The 20,425-nt window shown below is 32.9% G+C and overlaps 2 protein-coding genes across 11 annotated transcripts; one reads left to right on the top strand and one right to left on the bottom strand.

Annotated features, from left to right (window-relative positions):
* Positions 1–441: 441 nt before the first annotated feature.
* Positions 442–7,647, bottom strand: LOC128881257 (RNA-binding protein RO60-like). 7 transcript variants are annotated; one of them, XR_008458027.1, is made up of 10 exons: positions 7,105–7,647; positions 6,536–6,746; positions 6,100–6,466; positions 5,807–6,018; positions 5,518–5,723; positions 5,330–5,450; positions 4,857–5,263; positions 4,625–4,786; positions 2,914–2,958; positions 442–2,883 (listed from the first exon to the last, which is right to left on the bottom strand). XR_008458027.1 is itself a non-coding variant. In XM_054132128.1 (9 exons), the coding sequence occupies exons 2-8, from the start codon at positions 6,728–6,730 to the stop codon at positions 4,654–4,656; spliced, it is 1,641 nt and encodes a 546-aa protein (XP_053988103.1). In that variant the 5' UTR covers positions 6,731–6,746; positions 7,105–7,647; the 3' UTR covers positions 442–3,937; positions 4,625–4,653. The 7 variants fall into 7 exon arrangements, 6 of the variants coding, with proteins under 6 accessions (XP_053988103.1, XP_053988104.1, XP_053988098.1 ...); XM_054132128.1 differs by having other exon boundaries at positions 442–3,937; XM_054132129.1 differs by having other exon boundaries at positions 442–2,958.
* A 3,179-nt stretch (positions 7,648–10,826) lies between these two features.
* Positions 10,827–18,519, top strand: LOC128881256 (glutamate receptor ionotropic, delta-2). Of its 4 annotated transcripts, none has more exons than XM_054132121.1 (9): positions 10,827–11,662; positions 13,360–13,433; positions 13,531–13,707; positions 14,211–14,440; positions 14,540–14,649; positions 16,130–16,323; positions 16,399–16,504; positions 16,569–16,761; positions 17,954–18,519. In XM_054132121.1, the coding sequence occupies exons 1-9, from the start codon at positions 11,587–11,589 to the stop codon at positions 18,435–18,437; spliced, it is 1,644 nt and encodes a 547-aa protein (XP_053988096.1). In that variant the 5' UTR covers positions 10,827–11,586; the 3' UTR covers positions 18,438–18,519. The 4 variants fall into 4 exon arrangements, with proteins under 4 accessions (XP_053988096.1, XP_053988097.1, XP_053988094.1 ...); XM_054132122.1 differs by having other exon boundaries at positions 10,828–11,662; positions 14,214–14,440; XM_054132119.1 differs by having other exon boundaries at positions 10,833–11,662; positions 16,130–16,504.
* Positions 18,520–20,425: the final 1,906 nt, after the last annotated feature.

The following is a 20,425-nucleotide window of genomic DNA, read 5'->3' as shown; positions in this document are numbered from 1 at the left end:
AAGATACAGTTTGATCGTATAACAAAAACAGTTGAAAATTTATAGATTTAATTATTCTCTATACCATTAATTGTCTATTGTGTCTATTTTATCGAAATATAATATTAACAGACGCAATAATAGTAATATAACATACTCGTTTCTTTTTTTTTTTTTGTGTAACTTCCTCATACTTTTTTGTTTGCTCGAAGCGACCCAGTCACTAAATATATTTTCGCTCGCGGTACAAAAATAATGTGGGATCCCATTAACAACCATTTTCTACAGTGGAAATTTTTTGCTGTAAAATTTTTGTATGGAGCATCACTTCTTTTAAATGTTTATCATCTACCAAAGTAATGTCTTCCGAAACGGAATTAATAAAGTTAATACTATTCGCAATTTATACAGAACAAAAAAACTGCGTATATCCTTCTCAGGGTACCATTCTGTACATACATGTTTTCTTTTTTTTTTTTTGGAACACGACAATTGTTATCGGAACGAATGAATAAATAAAAGTAAAATTGTTTTTTTTTTTCGATCTAGTGGTTCTAGGAGGTCCCGTAACAAGTTTTCGCTCCGAGCCCCGTCTTCGTTAAGGGCGACTCTGTCTACTTCGCAGATTTAAAGTACTTTCGTTTAAAGTTCTTCGTCGCTTTATTAAAAAGTAGGGCCGAAAACGTAAGGCGTTCTATATGGAATTGTGAGATAGAATTTCAATTCTTTTCTCGCAATAATTAGTGCAACTTCGTCACGAATCTGATATTGCGATCAAGTACAAGGTATTTCGTTAAGTTTTGTACGTTAAAATTTAATATATATATATTTGTTTGGCATTGCTTCGAGACATTTATAAACGACGAACATTGAGCATTCCCTGCGCGAATCGTCGAACGTAAGATGCACTAAATACGCGATTACAATAATCTTTTCCAGTTTTCTTTTCTTTTCTCTATTTCATTAATCCTAAGGAACATGCTGTTGTCGTACTCGTGTGCACTCTGAGACTTTGATAATCAATATAAATTATCATACGTGAAACCAGAGACGGGTAAAATTCTTATTTGGATACAAATTTCGAATAACGAATAAAAGATTAACAGTCCGTCCGATCGAATAAACCTTGCGAATAAATTCATTTCATTCGTCATCCGTTATTCGAGAAAACAAATAAAATTTTGCCCATTTCTGCGTGAAACTTTGTTCGCTCAACTGTACATTCACAAGACAGACGATTTATACTTTCTGATCGAAATCAAACGTCTCGATTCTGGAAACCAAAGTATCATTTCTAACGAGGTTTGCATTATATCAATGTAACGCGACAATTTGTATTCTTTGTTTTTCTTTACGGTAAATGGTCTTCCTCATAGGTTTCTTTTCATTTGTTTAACTAATATGAACACATTTCTCTGTTTCTTCTCATTTCATTAGACTTAACAATCCAATGAAATCAGGAGACTTCGAAACAGAAGCGTTAGAGGTACAGATTTTACCTCAGGCGGGCTTTACAGTTCTCGGGTTTTCATAATTTTTCCCATATTTTTTTTCTATTTTTCTTTTTTAACATATCGGACGTATTCTTATAATAGACCAGACCTGGACACTTTTGAAATAATATTACGTAAACTACTACATTAAATTACGTATCTCATTTCACGGTTACTTCACTTTGATGTGTAACGTAAATTTAAATAACAAAATATTCTTGAAAATAGTTGTTTTGAAATTTGACGAAATATAATAAATATACTTAATTCCTACTGTAAACGACGAACTAAAATATTATTTCAAATACATATTTTTCATTTTCATTTTAAATAAAATTAGTCCAAGTCCGTAATAAACGATGATTTATGCTTGATTTAGGCTACACGATCGAAAAGAAACGTTAACTGATATCTATAAAATATCTATAAAAGATTCGTATCTTGAACAATTTTGCGAAATAGAAAAACTTTGAACTCGAAACATCACGTGGTTATTAGAATACAGTATATATCGTTTGATAAAAGTTTCACAGATTTAGTACCGTTGGTAAGTCGATGAAAAGTAATCGAATTTAACGCAGAAAAAATGGCAGTTGATAAATGACAGTGTCGATATTTAATTTAATCTTACTTTTTTTCAAATGGATAAAATGTAAGTAGAACAAACGCGAATACCGTGTTTCTCTTCGATCATTAGGTAAGAGTGAGTACAAGGTGTCCCATTGTTGATCCTATAAGCTTAAAACGTGCAACGAAACGAATAAATTTTTTCCATCGACATTTCCTCGAAATCTTCGAAAGCACAGATATCCAGGACGATCGTAGGAAATGGGACACCTTATATATTCAGCTACTACATGTGTTATTAACGAATACAATAAGCTACAAATATAAATGTAACATACGTTCTTTTACTCTTAATGAGTAAAATAGTAAATCTATGCGCGATTCTTAGAACATTCTTCGAAAGAAATCTTTTAGATGTCATCGTTTTCGGCAAATGACGCAGATTCGAGTTCGTTTTTTATTGTATAAATAATCATAAGCGCATTAACGTTTCGAGAATCTTATTTAGGAAATGTTCCTCTAAAAAAATACTATTAGTTTCGATGACTTTCGTCGAATTCCGTACAACGTGTCGCGCAAATAAAGTTAATGATTACAAAATAAAACAAATAAGGGTATATAATATTTCCTTCCTAAGAAGGTACGTTCTAAATTTTATACTATTATAGTATGTTCTAAGAGATTCGCTTCCATTGATTATAAGTATATATATTTTTAGTAACGCGCCAATACGTAACGCTTAATATTTTCCGTACTACACGTAATTTGTGTTCTTTCCTCTTCGTTCGTAAAATGAAAATGCTGTTGTATTTTTATACTTGCGTGTATGTGTGTATGTGTGTGTATGTGTGTGTGTGTGTGTGTGTGTGTGTGTGTGTGTACTGTACGATAGATATCGATCCATGGATTACCGAGCAGGCTACAAAGAACACGTGAATATTAAGCACTTAATTTAAACGTTTGTCAGACCTGAGAATTCATCCACGCTGTTACTTTTTAGCGACGTATCTTAAGAAGAACTTTGCTTCTCACTTTGGAAACCAAAAGGTTTTTAATGGCGGTAATTCAAGGATCGAGAAAGAATTAGAGGTACCTCTGGATACTGTCGTATTTGTTTTGCTTTTTTTTTCTTTTTTAACGAAAAAAATCGTTGCGTTAGTAAATATAGATATTAATCAACAAATGAAGCAGAAACATGGTGCGCCTCTGGCCACGTTTACTTATCATTTCACCTAGTTTGAACAATAATAATGTACTTTGTATCACAGTATTATATCAGTAGTTTATTTAGTATTTGTCGCATTTACTTTGGATATGGCAAATATGAAATATAACAGTAAAATTATACTAATGTAAGTCTATACTCTTTGGGGCTAAATGCATATCACAGTGGGAAATTTTTCAACGTTTTATTTATTTATTTATTTTTTTTTAAATTCTTATTCGAATCACCAGAAGCGCACCAGTCCCAGAAATGTATTGTCTACGAAATCATATTAAATCTATATATCTTATTAAAAATATTACAGAAAGCTTTACCGCCAACCAGTGGAAATAAGCAGGCAATAATGTTAAAGTAGAAGTATCTTTTACCATTAGTTAAAAAAATGCACCTTAGGTTACTTTAGACACTTACTTGTATCTAATATACAGTCTTATCCTAATTTTTCGTTTAGCTGCGCAACTGACTTTATAAAATGAAAAGCGATTAATTAGTAAACGTGCATTTGTTTCCAAATAATACAAAGTGATCCATATTATTTTAAATATTTTCATTTATCTAATCAAACGATGATCGATCACAGATGTATCACATTCATTTACGTCATGATTATTGATTTGTTTGGATTAGCGCGGCATTCGTTTAAATAAATATTCAAAAAATTCATTGGACCACCCTTCAAAACAGAAATAAAATTACTATCGAATGTTACACAGCTCATCCTAAATGTTAAAGCATGCAGTAAATAGTATCCTATAATGTTGACGTGTTAGTATTTATATGACGTAATTATAATGTTAAGAGTTAGTAATGAAGTTAGTTGTTAAGTGCCGAGAAATTCTTTCCCTCGTTGTACCAAACTTAAATATGAAGAAAGAGAACGTAAATAATTTCTTACGAGTATGACTTTGTACTAAAACTGAGCGTGTAATGTCAATTAACAATAATACGAAATCAAGTATTTTAAGCTAGACAATTTTTTCGGCACTGTTTAAACAAATTTTGTTCAATTATTCGAATACTCGCATCTACCGTTTAACGATAATCCCCTTTGTTTTAATAATGGAATTTCAATGGATGTATAATAATTCTAAATGCACGAAAAGTTTGTATCGGATGGGATGTTAGTCCTAATTTGAAAGTACTCCGTAGTACTTTGTATAACTATTGCATGCTCTGACTACTATATAAGTATCAGACTAGCAACATTCTTACGAAAATACTAAGGTATTCTTTAAAAGTCTGATTGCGATAATCTAAGTGTTTTGAAGTGTTTCTTAATTGACGATGTTATAAAAATGATTTAATAATTAAGTTACTGTCATTCTAAAAGCATCATAACTGATTAGCTAGTGTTGCTTACCAAAGAAAGAATTTGTATGCGTGCGATGATTAAAACAGAGACTTTGCAAACGCCTGTATAACTATGGGAACACTAGCGTCGAAACCATTAATAGTTAAAATACCATTGTCACGTTTTTCTTTGCGATAGGTTGAAGAAAAACATACAGCACAGTTTATTAATCTGAAAATAAACGAACAAATGAAATACGTCAATTATCGTTCGTCGAAAGGGTACTTTAGAAGGGACTCACTTTGTATTTGGAAGTTTCAGTTTTGTCCTGTATGCTTGAAGGGCTTCTTCGGAACTATCAGCTTTTTCTAATATTTGATCTACAACGTTAATAAATACGTCGTATTTATTATTCTGATAAGCAGCCCACGACATTGGTTTACCCAAATTGACATTTCCAACAGGCATCTGCTGTAATCGTCTCATAGCCTGGCCAAAAGAAGCTGTCTTATCAATGTTGACGGTATGAATTCCAACGTTTTTAAACGTCGCAACGGTGACATTCTTCTCACTGCGAAGAAGTGCAACTGCGATCATGCATCCTGCTTCCGCACCGTTCACATTACTACTGCGCCAAGTATGTCTTTCTAACATCACTTTATTCATATTGATTGTTACCATGTACCGTAACCCAGTCGGTTGAATGTGCTGTAAAAATATATGTAGTAATATAACGATCGAACGGAAGTAATGTAAAAAAATATTTATACTCACATGAAACGAAAGATTTAACATTTTATAAAGAGCATCAATGATTTTAGAATTCGGTTTAGTTGGAGTTGGCGAAGGTTTATCGATTTGTTCTTTGATTTTTCGTTTTTCGTATGACAATGGCCTTCAGAAGAATTTGAATTAAGCAACATTAACGACTACTTATTACTCGATTAACGACTATTACTTACTTTCCAGAGTTTTCGTAATCCCTTATCGTTATTAAAACTAAAGCTGGGTGAACCTTATCTCTAGTAATGTATTCTTCGTTAGTGATTTGATCTACTATTTTAGAAACTGTTAAAGCATTCGGTTTCAATAACTGGAGATTATGAATTCTTTGCAAATTGTTTAAAAGTGTAACTAAATTCATCGACGGTATCAATGCGTTCCAGACCTACGGATAAAAATTACAATATATACGGGATACATCGGATACAAGAATATCAAAGAATTCTTATTTTCATTCTGTAGTTTTACCTCTTTAGACTTTAACAAATGTCCAGGTACATGATCTAACGTTAATTTATATATTTCCAAAAGACCTGCCGCTTGAATTTCGTCTCTACAGTGTTTAAAATCTTCGACGTGTTCAATGTATTCTACTATTTCTGTAAATCTGGAATCTTCTCTGTAAGTTTTTTTTATCTCATCCACACCACGTACTACATACTTAAGGACCACTTCTATCGCTAATTAAAAATATATAAAAAATTCATTAATGGTTAAACGCGACGATCTACTTGACGATTACATCGCGATAAAATACGTACCAGGATTATTGGGTACAGGATGCGACAATTTTATAATATCTTTATGTTTCCACCCATATCTGCCTTTGTACCTTGTCACACATTTTGCTAATTCCATTGGAGTTTTCGATAAATACCAATTATTTACAGCTTTTCTTAAGCCTTGGCCCCATCCATGTTTCGTACTACCAGCTGCATCAAGTTCTTTTTGTTTACTTATTTGGGAAGCAAATTTTATGAACAAAATAAAATGTTGCGGCGATGAACAGATTTTATCTACAGCTGCGTATGCTGCATGTCGTAAACCTTCGCTTTTCATTTGCCTACAGCAAACAGCAAGAGCAAATACTAACGTTTCTGGATTTGGAACAATGTTACTTTCAAATGCCTAAAAAGCAAAATATTACCAATATATATCATTTACATGTAACGTTTTCCATAGATTCTAAAATCTTACCTTTGTGATTATTTGAACTGGTAATAACTGTTTCTCTGTATTTTCGGCTAATTCTTCTATAGACGGAACATTTCTAGCCAAAAAGTAATTGTGAACAAACCAGTTTCCAGGTTGATAATCCGGATATTCTTTCCCAACATAAAGAAACTGTGCTAGTCGTATCTCAGGATCGTTTGGATCCAACTGTACAGCCATTTCTTAATTCACAGTTCTACAAAATATAATTTATAAACTTTGACACAACATGCTTTTATTATTTTGTTCCTATTATTACTATTACTACTGTGTATAAATTTATTCACAGATAGTTAGAACATATTTATTTGAAAAGCAGACCAGGTGTTCATGACCACTTTAAATATATTATTTTAAATCCAAGATCTTTACACGTTCAATTCATAATGGAATATACAAACAGATATCACTGGATGACCTGATAAGGTAACATGAAAATACGGAATACTAATGTACGATCCAGTTTTGTATATCGCACATACAACTACATATCGTGCACAGTTAGAAAAGCCTTTTGTCATCAGTTGTTGTCACGAACAATCGATCCCTATTACCTTTTGTCAATCGAGAGGGGAACAATTTGAAATACAATCATACAAAGCGACGTTTATGACGTGCAATAACGTACTTCAGCATGTACCGACGGAAGAATTTACACGGTCCGTGAAGATCTCAAGTCAAGTAACAACTGGTAACAACACAAAAGCTCATTGACCCCTAGAAAGCCGTGAATGCTTCGACAACATAAACGCTTTTGAATTCTCAAACAAGATTATATATTTCTCATGTTAGCTGATATTTTGCATCTCGATATCGTTTCTTTTTTCTTCTTTTAGTTGAAATTCGGTTGATCTTTTAAGTACTTTCAAATAACTTTTTTTTTGCCACAGCAGTAACAAGTAACAACAGTCTTTACGATACGTATTCTATTCACCATAAAGCAATAGTGAATATTCGCTACATGCGTATACACGTTTAACGTTCGTGTAGTTACAATGAATATTCAAATGTTACTCTTTTTTTAAGAATTCTTTAAATGACTTCGCGTGTAATACGATAAGATATTTTTTTATGGAAGTATACAATCATAATTACAAGATATTTGTATGTATGAAAGAAAAGTTACCAGGTTCCTACACTTTGGGTGCATCTAGAAAGACCACCGCTCACTGAGCCGCTCAGTGAGCGGGTTTTAATATCAGTGGCGGTAAACAGTGATGGGCAAAACCCTAGACTTCGAATAAATCTGAAGTTTGCCGATATGTTTGTCTCGTTTCCTCTTTTGAACATTTTCCAAAGAAGGAAACGAGACAAACACATCGGCAAACTTCAGATTTATTCAAAGCCTGGGCGGCCTAGGGTTTTGCCCATCTCTGGGCGGTAAAAGACTTTCTAGTGGATCTAAAAGAAGAATGTTGAAATAATTTCAAAGAAAAGGCAATGGAAACAAGGAGAGAGAAGGGAACTCTCTTTATGAGAGAAATAGGACCAAATTACAAGAGAGCAAGATATAAACCTTGGTTTATAAAATACAAAGATAAATTAGATAGACCAACAATAAGAACTATCTCAAGGATCAGGTGTAATCACTATAATTTAAGAGCATCGCTTGCAAGGAAAGGGATAGTATTAGATTCAACTTGTCCATGTGGCTAGGAAGATGAAGACATAGACCACGTCTTATTTGAATGTGGGCTATATAATGTGGAACGAAACATCATATGGACAATATGGACAATATGACAAGAAATTGAGAAAGTGGGGAAGTCAGCAATCGAGTTAATAAAATTACATAAGGTTAAAGTATACAAAACATTGAACACCTTTCTAAAAAGTATCAATAAGACGTTATAAAAAAAAAAAACCAACAAACGAAAAAGGAAGAGTATTGGATACTCAAAGAAGCAAGAAACTGCCAAACACTACAGAGGAAGCTTGATAAGGGTATACTAAAATAAAAGGAGTAACCAAAGATTAAAAGTACAAAGAAAGTTCCTATTTAAAATTAGTCTTGAAAAACATATATAATAGTAAAATCTAGGAGAAAATTTAAGGCATATACAGTATTATATATGTACATTTAGAATAAAAAAAAAGGAGATCAACATGAAGACTGAATAGTACTAGGTTGAAAGAAAAAGTACATAACTTTACAAAAGATTATATATTTACCTGTTATAAAATACATATGTATATATACCACTTATATATATAATTAGTTTATTTTCTAATTGATATACTTCTCAAAACTAATTGCAATAAGGAATAACGAAACAATAAACTTTTTAATTTGTAAGTCATGGTTGTCAAACTCTTTATTATATTATGTTAATAGAATTTATATAGGAATAGTAACTTAAATTATGCATATATATATATATATACAAAATAGACAAGTTATATACTAAGTTATATAGTAATAGTATATAGTAACTTAAATTATGCATATATATATACAAAATAGACAAGTTACTATTCCTATATAAATTCTATTAACATAATATAATAAAGAGTTTGACAACCTCGACTTACAAATTAAAAAGTTTATTGTTTCGTTATTCCTTATTGCGATTAGTTTTAAGAAGTATATCAATAAGAAAGTAAACCAATAAGAATAATGATTAAGTAATATTATTGTAAAAAGTTTAGGAGAAAAAATGTACAAAGAGAGCAGCACATGGTAGTGCAAAGTACTACTCCGAATGTACGCACTTTAATCCAATAAAGTCAATAAACAAACGAACATATCAGTGGCGCCATCGGTGGTAAAACGCCCAAGTTTGTAGCGAAAATAGTTTTCACTCTTGCTGCTAGATGGCGTCACAAAATAAAGGGTCGATAATTATTACTAACCAAATAATTGTTTGTTAAAACGATCAATTTGACGTATTAACTAATATATTGTAGTGCTATAAAGCAAAGAATCGTAGTAATTATGCATTTACAAGAAGTAAAGAATAATTGATTAAAATGTATCGGTGGCGTCATGTAGCAGCAAGAGTGCCAACTATTTTCCCTACAAGCTTGAGGGTTTTCTCACCGATGGCACCACTGGTACTTTTTTTATTTCTTTATTTCTTTATTTATTTATTTATTTATTTAAGGTGTTCTAGACACTAAAGGTCTATATTACACCACAATGCGGTACAAAATTTCCATCGGTAGTAAAATCTGCTCGCAGATCAGCTAAACGAGCGGTTTTCCTTTTCCAGATGCACCCACTGCAACGCAACATAGTGGTGTTGTTTTCTTTCAAAGGAAAACGCTAGGGACGCCGCTAAGTTTGAGAAAATAAATTTGCACGCCCGGAAAAGGGAATAATAAATTAATATAAAATGTATATCTATAATTCTCAGCATAAATACTACTAATAAGAATCCGACGTATGTAATAACAAATCGTACTTTCTCTCGATCGAGACACTTTTGCAATTCCATTTTCGACGTTCGAATGAATCATAATGCATTCGAACGAAATACGTAGTTTGCGTTTGAGGTTGTAATAAAAACTGTTTAAATAGAATCGATTTTTTGTTCTCATTTTAATAATCGTGTTTTCCGTCTTCGCGCAATAGTATAGAGGGTGTCTCGTGTTGCGTGATTTTCGACGTTGATTTCCATTGAAAATTGGATATGTGAAACACAGTTTTTTTAATGGTATTATATATAGTAATATACAGTGGGTGTAGAATGTATTCGTACACCGAACAATTTCCCAAAAAACTTTTGTGTGAAATTGTAGTTTCTTAACTTCTTTTTTTATAATCAATGATATTTTACAGATTCTCGGAAGTCTCTAAGATAGATATAGTCCAAACAACATTTACTAGTTAATATAATTTGTGAAATTAACAAAAGAATGCGAAAAGTGGGTAAAAGTATAGAAGCAATAAGTATTTGTACGATTCTAATGACGAACCATTTACAGTAGAGTTTGTAACGTAAACACATTAGTTTATTGCTCCGTATGAATTAGAAAACATCAAATTTCCAGTAAAGTATTAGGTTGTCCCGAAAGTTTCTTTCGTTTTATTAAGAATTAATATATACATAATATTTTATGTTTTATGTTACATTACTGATTTGTGTACGATTCATTTTGCTTCATTACTGTTACAGCATCAATGTCTAAGGAATTAGATTGTCTATTTATATAAACACTGCCACAGAAAATAATTGAATGCAACTCACGAAAGAAACTTTTGGGAATACCTAATACTTTTAACAATGGCTCTAATAGAGGAATGGTAAAAGATTCCACTTCGAATAACTAATAATTTAGTTAATTTAATGCTTAGAAGAGTTACAATAATTATAAAGTCAAAAGGAAACCCCACGAAGAAAGTATTATATACTTGTAAATTAATGTAAATTTCTTTTTTTTTTAATGAAGTTTTAAAAATTAAACAGTTGTGCGAATACTTATTGCTTCAATATTTCTATCGATTAATTGTTTTTTCCTTGTTAATTTCGCAACTTACGTAAATAGCTAATTTTTTTTTTTGTACTCTATCTATTCTAGAGATTTCCGAGAATATGTAGAATGTCATTGTTTATAAAAAATAAGTTAATAAATTACAATTTTACATAGTTTCTTTGGAAATTGATCGGTGTACGAATACTTTCTACACTCACTGTATGCCTTGGTAATTTTCAAGAAAAGTTATCGTTCCGTATATCACATAATATTATATAATTTATTATCTAAATAGTACATAATATGCAATTTTTGTACAAGATTAAATTATTTGTTTTTTCCGTCAAATTTGCTTTAATCGAGTTCGATTTCTCTCCGAACAGGGAATCACTTCCATAGGAACGTAATTTTATAAGGACACCCTTGCGATACGTAAATGCGTAAACTGTCACTGCGTGTATGTCAACCGGGTCACTGTCAGCAAGGATGTGACCACGTCAGTATCGATTCACCCTGGCACCTGCTATGTTGTGCCGTTAGATTCCATCTGCAAACTTGGAATCGTCTCTGTCGCATTACAGTGTAAAAAATACAAATGTAGTCTTGGTTTTCATCGAAGGATGCTCTTCTCCCGCGCTTTACTTGTTGCAACGGTCGTCTGGTTGCAACACTGCACCCGTTGCGTCGATAGTCAAGGTACGCGGTTACTCGAGTTCGCTTTTCAAACGTAAACGATAATTCAACGACGCGTAAAAAAGAAAAGAAAAAAAAATTACACAAACGAATTAATTCGTTCGTATTTATTCGGCGGTTGTTCGCTCGTAACAATTACACTGGCGAGTAAAAAAGACTTAAAGGCCTATAAGCATCGTGACTAGATAACGATTCGAGGTGCCGATGATAAGGAAAGCAGAGAGATGGAGAAAGGAACGTATTATTAAATTTAATCGGTCGAGAAAATATTATCAAATTGAAAATAATTTGTTCCTTAAGCATTTGTCGAAATTATTTTAGTATTCGTAGACTGATATTTAAGTCCCCCTCCCCCAAGTCCACAGCCTTACTTATTGTTAATCTATATCTACATTCATATTCTTGTTCATAATTCGTAGCCATTTTCATCCAGATGAAAAGGAGGGTGTTAAGAAATGGCCATTTTTGGCATCGCCTGGAAATGAAAAATTCATGGAGGATCTTTTAGAGTGTCTCCCAAGGAACAAAAAATGTCGGTATCACTTTGCCGAGAAACGATGGAAAAGTTGTCAAAAATACGTTCAAAGTATGAATGTGATGATAACGGAACTTGCGTATATTTTACATTTCGTCGTCTTCTTCTTCGGATATCGAACCGTCTTCGAAATAAGTATTAAGGAACTCAGCAAATCGAGCAAATCCAAAGTACCGTATAATCATGGCTACATGGGAACAGCAACCAACAACGCGTACTCCGACTTTGCATCCACATGAGTGTGCAAGTATGGCTTCCAGTGCGGTTTTACTTTTATCAATTAGTACATATACAAAGTATTTTAAACTATTTGAATGTCGTGAATGCAGTTTCGTTTGAAGTAAAATGGCGTTAATTGGTTCCACATCACTCTGGTATTTTTTAAAATCAATATTGTACGATGGTACTGCGACTTGAAATTCAAAATCTCCGCTGTCATTTATATGGCCGGCGTAATAACCAGATGCTTGCTTCATTTGGTATGTTCCACATGCGTATAAGTATAGATCGTTGTAAGTTAATCTGGAGAAAAATTCTAATTCTGTAACTTCCATATGTTGGAATTGTGCCAAAAAAGAAAACAGATCTGATTATTTTAGTTACAATATCTCTTTTCTCTGATCTTTTCTTTGACAACTTTCATTTAATCCTATTATTTATTTTTTATATTATATATTTTATTTATTATTATTTATTATTCTTATTAATCATTTTTAAGACGTTTCGATACTCTCGAGTAAGTTACTTCGAACCGGGTGATATTTCCCTTGCGGATCGGTGGCTTTCGATTCTCTGTAGTGGAAACTCGGAAACCATTAACAGTTCAACAAGTTAATGAATTGAAATTCATTAAAAAATATCAATATAATGTCGAAGTAATCGCGGGACGTATAAAAAGTCGTTAAATATTTCGAGGACAGTTCGATATCCGAAGAAGAAAACGACGAAATGTAAAATATACGCAAGTATTTTTGACAACTTTTCCATCGTTTCTCGGGAAAGTGATACCGACATTTTTTGTTCATTGGGAGACACTCTAAAAGATCCTGCATGAATTTTTCATTTCCAGGCGATGCGAAAAATGAGGATTTCTTAACACCCTCCTTTTGTCCGTTCCTGTCATTTCATTTGCAACGCATTTGTTCTTGCACTTTTAAATAATTAGGTAATGTCGCGAACGAGGCGGACGATAAACCAAAGACTCCGATACCGTCGCACGTTACGGTAACGTCCTGGAATGTAAGTTTCGTCGTACGAAAATTGTACAACGACGATCTTTATTTAAATCGATATCGGCGCTGATATTAAGCGAATCTCAAAGTTGTTCTTGTTGCAGGACATGCCGTTCTCAGGGATCGTCGAAGAGAACGGAAAATGGATCGGTAAAGGATACGCATTTTATATCCTCGATTTGCTCAGCTCGAAGTTGAACTTCTCGTACACCATTATTCCGCCAAGAGAGCATATACTTGGCAATGAGAACAGCGGCGTTCTTAGTTTACTGTACGAAAAGGTAACGAACTTCCGACGAAACATCCTCGTAGTGTAAATCGTCAATATTTTTTTGAATATACGATAGCTATCGAAGCATCGTATAAAAATCGGCAAATTTAATGAATGTTTCCTTGGAATGGAATGAATGGAGTAATTGTGAAAGAAGTATAGTAAATAACATTACTTTATGAAATAAAAAGAAAAAGAATGTATATTCAATGCCACAATTTTTTTCTTATTTTGGCCCGCTAAACTCGCAAATCGCAATGAAGAATTTTTCTATGGATAGATTTTCGAGATATGAATTTTTGAACTCGAGATATTTGCCACTAAAATGTGAATCTCCCTCAGAAAAGAATCGAAAAAAGGATTTAAAAAATTCATATCTTGAAAACCTATTCGTAGAAAAAATTTTCATTGCGATTTTCGAGTTTGGCGGGCCGAAATACACAAGAAAAAAGATAGCGACATTGAACGTAGATTTTGGCTGTGAACTAGCGTAATTACATAGTTACATTTAAGCAGAAGGTGGACATAGCTGTCGCGTATCTTCCGGTATTGCCGGAAATGCGACGATACTGCACGTTCAGTACTTTCCTGGACGAAATGAAATTAACAGCCTTAATGAAGAGACCACACGAATCGGCTACTGGTTCGGGTCTCTTGGCACCATTCGAAAGGACCGTTTGGATTCTGGTACTGGCGTCGTTGGTCTTCGTGGGACCGGTTATTTATTTCTTTGCTTATATCAGGTGTTTACCATAAAACTAACGAAAGAAACGAATTTTCGAATCTTCATCCTCAGCGAAATGTGTACCGATCGATTGTTACTATTCGATCTCGTGTTGCAGATCAAAGTTATGGCACGATCCAGACTCTGAGAGGTTCAGTTTGACCTCCTGTTTCTGGTTTGTTTACAGTTCCCTTTTGAAACAGGGGACGAACATCGTCGCTACGACAGGTAAAGTACAGTTTGTCGCTGTACAGCGAGTAACTTTAACATTCGGACACTGTGACATTTTTACATCATCACATCATAACTTTGTTTCTAACAAAACAAACAAAAAACATAATCATGTATTATATTAACGTATATGTTTAGTAAACAATAGTATAAGTATTATTTACATAACTTACTGTAGTTGTTAAATAACACGATTTAAACAAAACATTGTCTGATTTTCGTGTTACTTTAATATTCGGACACTTTTAGAAACTGCAGTGGGTGTAGAATGTATTCGTACACCGATCAATTTCCCAAAAAACTTTTGTGTGAAATTGTAGTTTCTTAACTTCTTTTTTTATAATCAATGATATTTTACATATTCTCGGAAGTCTCTAAGAAAGATATAGTCCAAACAACATTTACTAGTTGATATAATTTGTGAAATTAACAAAAGAATGCGAAAACTGGGTAAAAGTATAGAAGCAATTAGTATTTGTACGATTCTTACGATTAGACTGCGGATTTTTATGCAAAATAAAATCTTCGCGAACGTGCCTACAAAAATTGTACCTAGATAAGAATTTATTTTATTCTGCAAATATTATAACATGACCGTTACTTTCAATCTTTCTTATATTCTTGCATATTGTTTGCATTTTGTAATTTCTTGCACGTTCAAATTTCCTATAAATGCATAAGAGATCCGTAGTCTATTTATGACGAACCATTTACAGTAGAGTTTGTAACGTAAACACATTAGTTTATTGCTCCGTGCGAATTAGAAAACATCAAATTTCCAGGAAAGTACTTTTAAACAGTTGTGCGAATACTTATTGCTTCAATATGTCTATCGAGTAATTGTTTTTTTTCTTGTTAATTTCGCAACTTACATAAATAGCTATTTTTTTTTTTGTAATCTATCTATTCTAGAGATTTCCTAGAATATGTAGAATGTCATTGTTTATAAAAAATAAGTTAATAAACTACACTTTTACATGGTTTTTTTGGAAATTGATCGGTGTACGAATACTTTCTACACCCACCGTAATTCGTACGGAGCAATAAACTAATGTATTTACGTTACAAACTCTACTGTAAATGGTTCGTCATAAGAATCGTACAAATACTTATTGCTTCTATACTTTGACCCACTTTTCGCATTCTTTTGTTAATTTCACAAATTATATCAACTAGTAAATGTTGTTTGGACTATATCTATCTTAGAGACTTCCGAGAATATGTAAAATATCATTGATTATAAAAAAAGAAGTTAAGAAACTACAATTTCACACAAAAGTTCTTTGGGAAATTGATCGGTATACGAATACATTCTACACCCACTGTACCTTAATATAATACTTGATTATGTTTTTTATTTGTTTGATTAGAAACGAAGTCATGATGTAACAAAGTAAAAATCTCATAGTGTCCGAATATTAAAGTTACTCACTGTAATAACTAAGATTGACACGGTGTCACTTTCGTTAAATTCTAGATTCAACGCGAATGCTCTTTGCTACTTGGTGGATTTTTATATTGATACTGACATCTTTCTATACGGCGAATCTCACGGCGTTCCTCACGAAGCCTCAGTTTACCCTGTCCATTAGTTCTTTACAGGATATCGTTCACAAGGGTTACAGTTGGGTCACTTACAAAGGACGTACAGTTGATTTTCTTCTTTCCCAAGTAAAATCTCGGCCAATGTCTACCGACAGTAAAGTGTTTCGAATTTTGTCTAATTTTCTTTTCTTTTTTTTTCAGAACCATTACAACGATTTGAGCTTGTTGAATGCGAGCAAACGACAAGGGAAAGGTGTTTTTAAATATTACGAGCCGTCAAAGGCCATTTTAAATTCCGTTAGCACGAGTATGTATCGAATATCGAGTTACTCGAACGAGTACGTTCTTTTACTTTCTTTATCTGTTTTTAGAAAGGCTGTTCCTGGGAGAAGCACACTATCTGCAAACTTTAATATTCCAAGATTACATAAACAAAACTCGCAGACACATGGATCATAGCCTGCGCTGCACTTACGTTATAATGCCTGGAAACATCTTAGTGACAAATCGTGCATTTGGATTTCCTCTGAATGGTTCCATCATTGAGAACCATATTAATAAAATGTAAACTCCGCCTGCAACTATCAAGAGAGGAGTCTGGTCCAGCTAATGTATTTTTCTAATGCATATAATTTTCAGATATAAGTAATTTTTGTTATTGAAACTTTTTTTTACGTATAAAGGGACTTTCAAAGAAGAAAATTTGACAGTGTAGATTTAATTTGAATGTATTCGTATACAGGGTGTTAAAAAAAAAGCATTCAATATTTATGTGGTGTATAGGGCACACTGTACTGAGTAAAAAAGCTGTAGTAAACATTTAGTGTCATGATTGACTTACTTGCTTCCATCGCATGCGATGTTTATGTCAGCGTTTATAAATTGCGTTCTGAATGTTCCCATTCAAGTGCCGATAATTTCGTCAATTTCATTTCTTCACTTTCGTGTACAGAAGTGAGCGGTGGACACGTGGAAAATCTTCTCTATCGTCTCAATCATGATACTAGCAAACAAAAATGTTTATATCTCAGAAACGGTTGACCTTTGGACCTATGTTTACTAAAGCTTCTTTACTCGGTCCAGTGTGCCCTATCCACCATATAAATATTGAATGCTTCTTTTTGAACACCCTGTATAGATATAGTAGTCGCAAGGAAAGGATTCGGTCAAAACGGTGGGACGCATAGCTCATCAAATTTTTATCCGATTCACTTGATTCGACGCTTAAATTGAAGGTAATTAAGTTTATATGCTTATGAACCTCGACTCTTAATGAATTATTATTATAGCATAAAGTTATTGCAAAATAACGGCCGACATGTATCGTTCACTTTCATGTTTTTTGCCGCCATTTTTGCAATTAACAATTTTCTTTTTGCAAATTGAGGTTCATACGCATTTTACGTACCTACTAATGAAAAAAATTTTCTGATTTTACCTATCAGATGTTTTCCCGGGGCTTCACGTATCCCACCGTTTTGACCGAATCCTTTCGTTGCGACTACTACATCTATATATGTATACATTCAAATTAAATCTACACTGTCAAATTTTCTTCCTTGAACGTGCCTTTATATGTAAAAAAAGTTTCAATAACAAAAATTAATTATATCCGGAAATTATATGCACTAGAAAAATACATTAACTGGACCAAACTCCCCCCTTAATCGAAGGGATAGTTATTGTAGAAATTTGAATAACCCGAGTATAAAATTAACGAATACCGTCGTATAATAAGTTCCTTTCCTAATTTCAGGTTGCTTAGATTAGTAGAGACAGGTATTATACAACACAGACAAGAAGAGGACCTACCGTTAGCGGAAATTTGTCCGGTTGACCTCCGTTCGACCGAAAGACAACTGCGGAACACCGATCTCCTTTTAACGTACAAAGTCGTCGTCGCAGGATACGCGATCGCCTCGATTATTTTTCTGTTTGAAATCATTTTCGCGTTTATATGGAGCCGAATAAAATACAGCAAGCAACGAGACACGCGCAACTCTCTTGCTCTGAGAGTAAAATCGGATCATTCGAAGAAAAATAGTTCGCGTCAAAAGCGGATAACATTCTTAAAGGGTAATACGCCGGACATTTATCAACCCCCAGAAAACATCTTGATGCAAAGAAAGCAAGAATTAATTAACGGAAGAAATTACTATGTAGTCACTGACAGCGCCGGCGATCGAAGATTAATTCCTATAAGGACCCCTTCGGCTATTCTCTTCCAATATGCGAGTTAATTGAACGCAATATTCATATTGATGACAAAAATCTGCTGTTTATAATAATGTTTAATGTAATCTTATATTATCTTCGCCATATGTTAATAAAGAAATAAGGAAAAATGTAATATTCACCTACCTTTCTCTTCGTGTCACCGAGCCAGAAGTCAGCGCCTCTATCGGGAAAACGATCAAGTTTGTCATAAAATACTTCCTCTTTCTACTGGTAAAACCAAGTCTAAATACCGACATAGGATATTATGGTCTCATTACCCTATTTTGGTATTTGTGGGGTTACACACATTTATCGATTTTTACATGTATAGTTCTTCACACATGTATCACACTTCACACATGTATCACACTTCACACATGTTTCACACTTCAGACATGTTTCATAATTCACATTGATAATTGTTTGTAATTGGCTATTGCGTTTGAACGTAGCGGATTGTAATTACGTTTTCTTTTGTCGCGTAATTCATTTTTCCGTTAGTTGCAATTATTTTTAACATTCTACAGTTCAAACGTGTTTCCAACCAGCTCCTTGAATTCAAATTGTTAATCTTATTTTATTGTTCTTGTTTAAATAAATTATCTTGTTGTTAAAGTTCGGTTTTAGTTCATGTTCGGAATTCTTTTATGTAGAATCCCTACATATTTAGACCTAGTGGCGCCATCGGTGAGAAAACGCCTAAGCTTGTAGCGAAAATAGTTGCCACTCTTGCTGATAATTGGCGCCACCGATACATTTTAATCAATTATTCTTTACTTTTTATAAATGCATAATTACTACGATTCTTTACTTTATAGCACTACAATATATTAGTTGATACGTCAAATTGATTGTTTTAGTAAACAATTATTTGGTTAGTAATAATTATCGACCCTTTAGTTTGAGGCGCCATCTAGTAGCAAGAGTGGAAACTATTTTCGTTACAAACTTGGGCGTTTTGCCACCGATGGCGCTACTGATATTAAAACCCGCTCTCTGAGCCGCTCAGTGAGCGATGGTCTTTCTAGATGCACCCAAAGTGTAGAAACCTGTTAACTTATTTTTCATAGATACAAATATTTTGTAATTTTGATTGTATACATCCATAAAAAATACCTCATCGTATTACATGCGGTCATTTAAAGAATTCTTAAAAAAAGAGTAACATTTGAATATTCATTGTACCAGTATAATTACACGAACGTTATTTCCTACGTCAAATGTATCATCTATGAATAGTTATAATCAATAAACAACAAGTATTGTAATAGACCCATTAGTTATAACTAATATTACTATAGTAACGCTTCAATTTTAATTTTAAGGATATATTAAATATTAGCTACACAAAACTATCGCTCTCGTAACCTTAAGGTTACTAATTAGTAAGTAGTACTTACATTCTATTCTGAAACAGTATTTTCATTCAATATTATAAATATTAGCCAACAGGACATTATACTGAGTATAATGAGTTAATTGATAAAAAAATATTAGTAAATAAGGAAAAGAAAAAGACAGGATTAAAGTATAGCAATGCTCAATATAGATATAAGATAATTTTACAATAGTTTACAAATGTATATTTATATGGTGTTCTTTTTTGGAGAGATTATATATAACTATAACACTAACTAGTTATAATTATAACTCTTTGCCTTAATTAAGACAAAGATTGTTAATTCGATATATCTTGACAGTGCAAAATGGAGCTTACCATGCACTTTAATATTGAATTGAACTGAATTTATTTAAAAGGTCATAGGCTCTAAGTCGAGCCCATATACCGAGTACATTTTAGGGATACAAACATATGTTTATATTGTTAAGCTATCACGTGAACTTAGCTTCATGGCATGTAGCGCCACGACGCGGAATAGCTTAAATACTACCGCATGTAGTATATATTTATATTCAAATTAGGAGCGGAATTCAAATGGATTAACGCATTGAATCAACGAACCGCCACGTACATTGTTAAAACATTCAACATGGATAATCAAGCGTGGGA

Source organism: Hylaeus volcanicus, chromosome 8, assembly GCF_026283585.1.
Source record: "Hylaeus volcanicus isolate JK05 chromosome 8, UHH_iyHylVolc1.0_haploid, whole genome shotgun sequence".
Lineage (NCBI taxonomy): Eukaryota > Metazoa > Arthropoda > Insecta > Hymenoptera > Colletidae > Hylaeus > Hylaeus volcanicus.
The sequence above is the reverse complement of the archived record's forward strand: the minus strand, read 5'-3'. Positions and strand labels throughout refer to the sequence as shown.

Excerpts from the sequence above, each read along its gene's own strand:
- LOC128881257 (XM_054132128.1), bottom strand. The coding sequence starts at position 6,730 with ATGGCTGTACAGTTGGATCCAAACGATCCTGAGATACGACTAGCACAG. Across the intron at positions 6,019-6,099 it reads TCCTGTACCCAATAATCCTG|CGATAGAAGTGGTCCTTAAG; the intron begins GTACGTATTTTA and ends ATTTTTAATTAG. Across the intron at positions 5,264-5,329 it reads TGTTAAATCTTTCGTTTCAT|CACATTCAACCGACTGGGTT; the intron begins GTGAGTATAAAT and ends ATATTTTTACAG.
- LOC128881256 (XM_054132119.1), top strand. The coding sequence starts at position 11,587 with ATGCTCTTCTCCCGCGCTTTACTTGTTGCAACGGTCGTCTGGTTGCAA. Across the intron at positions 11,663-13,359 it reads CCGTTGCGTCGATAGTCAAG|GTAATGTCGCGAACGAGGCG; the intron begins GTACGCGGTTAC and ends TTAAATAATTAG. Across the intron at positions 14,441-14,539 it reads TATTTCTTTGCTTATATCAG|ATCAAAGTTATGGCACGATC; the intron begins GTGTTTACCATA and ends CTCGTGTTGCAG.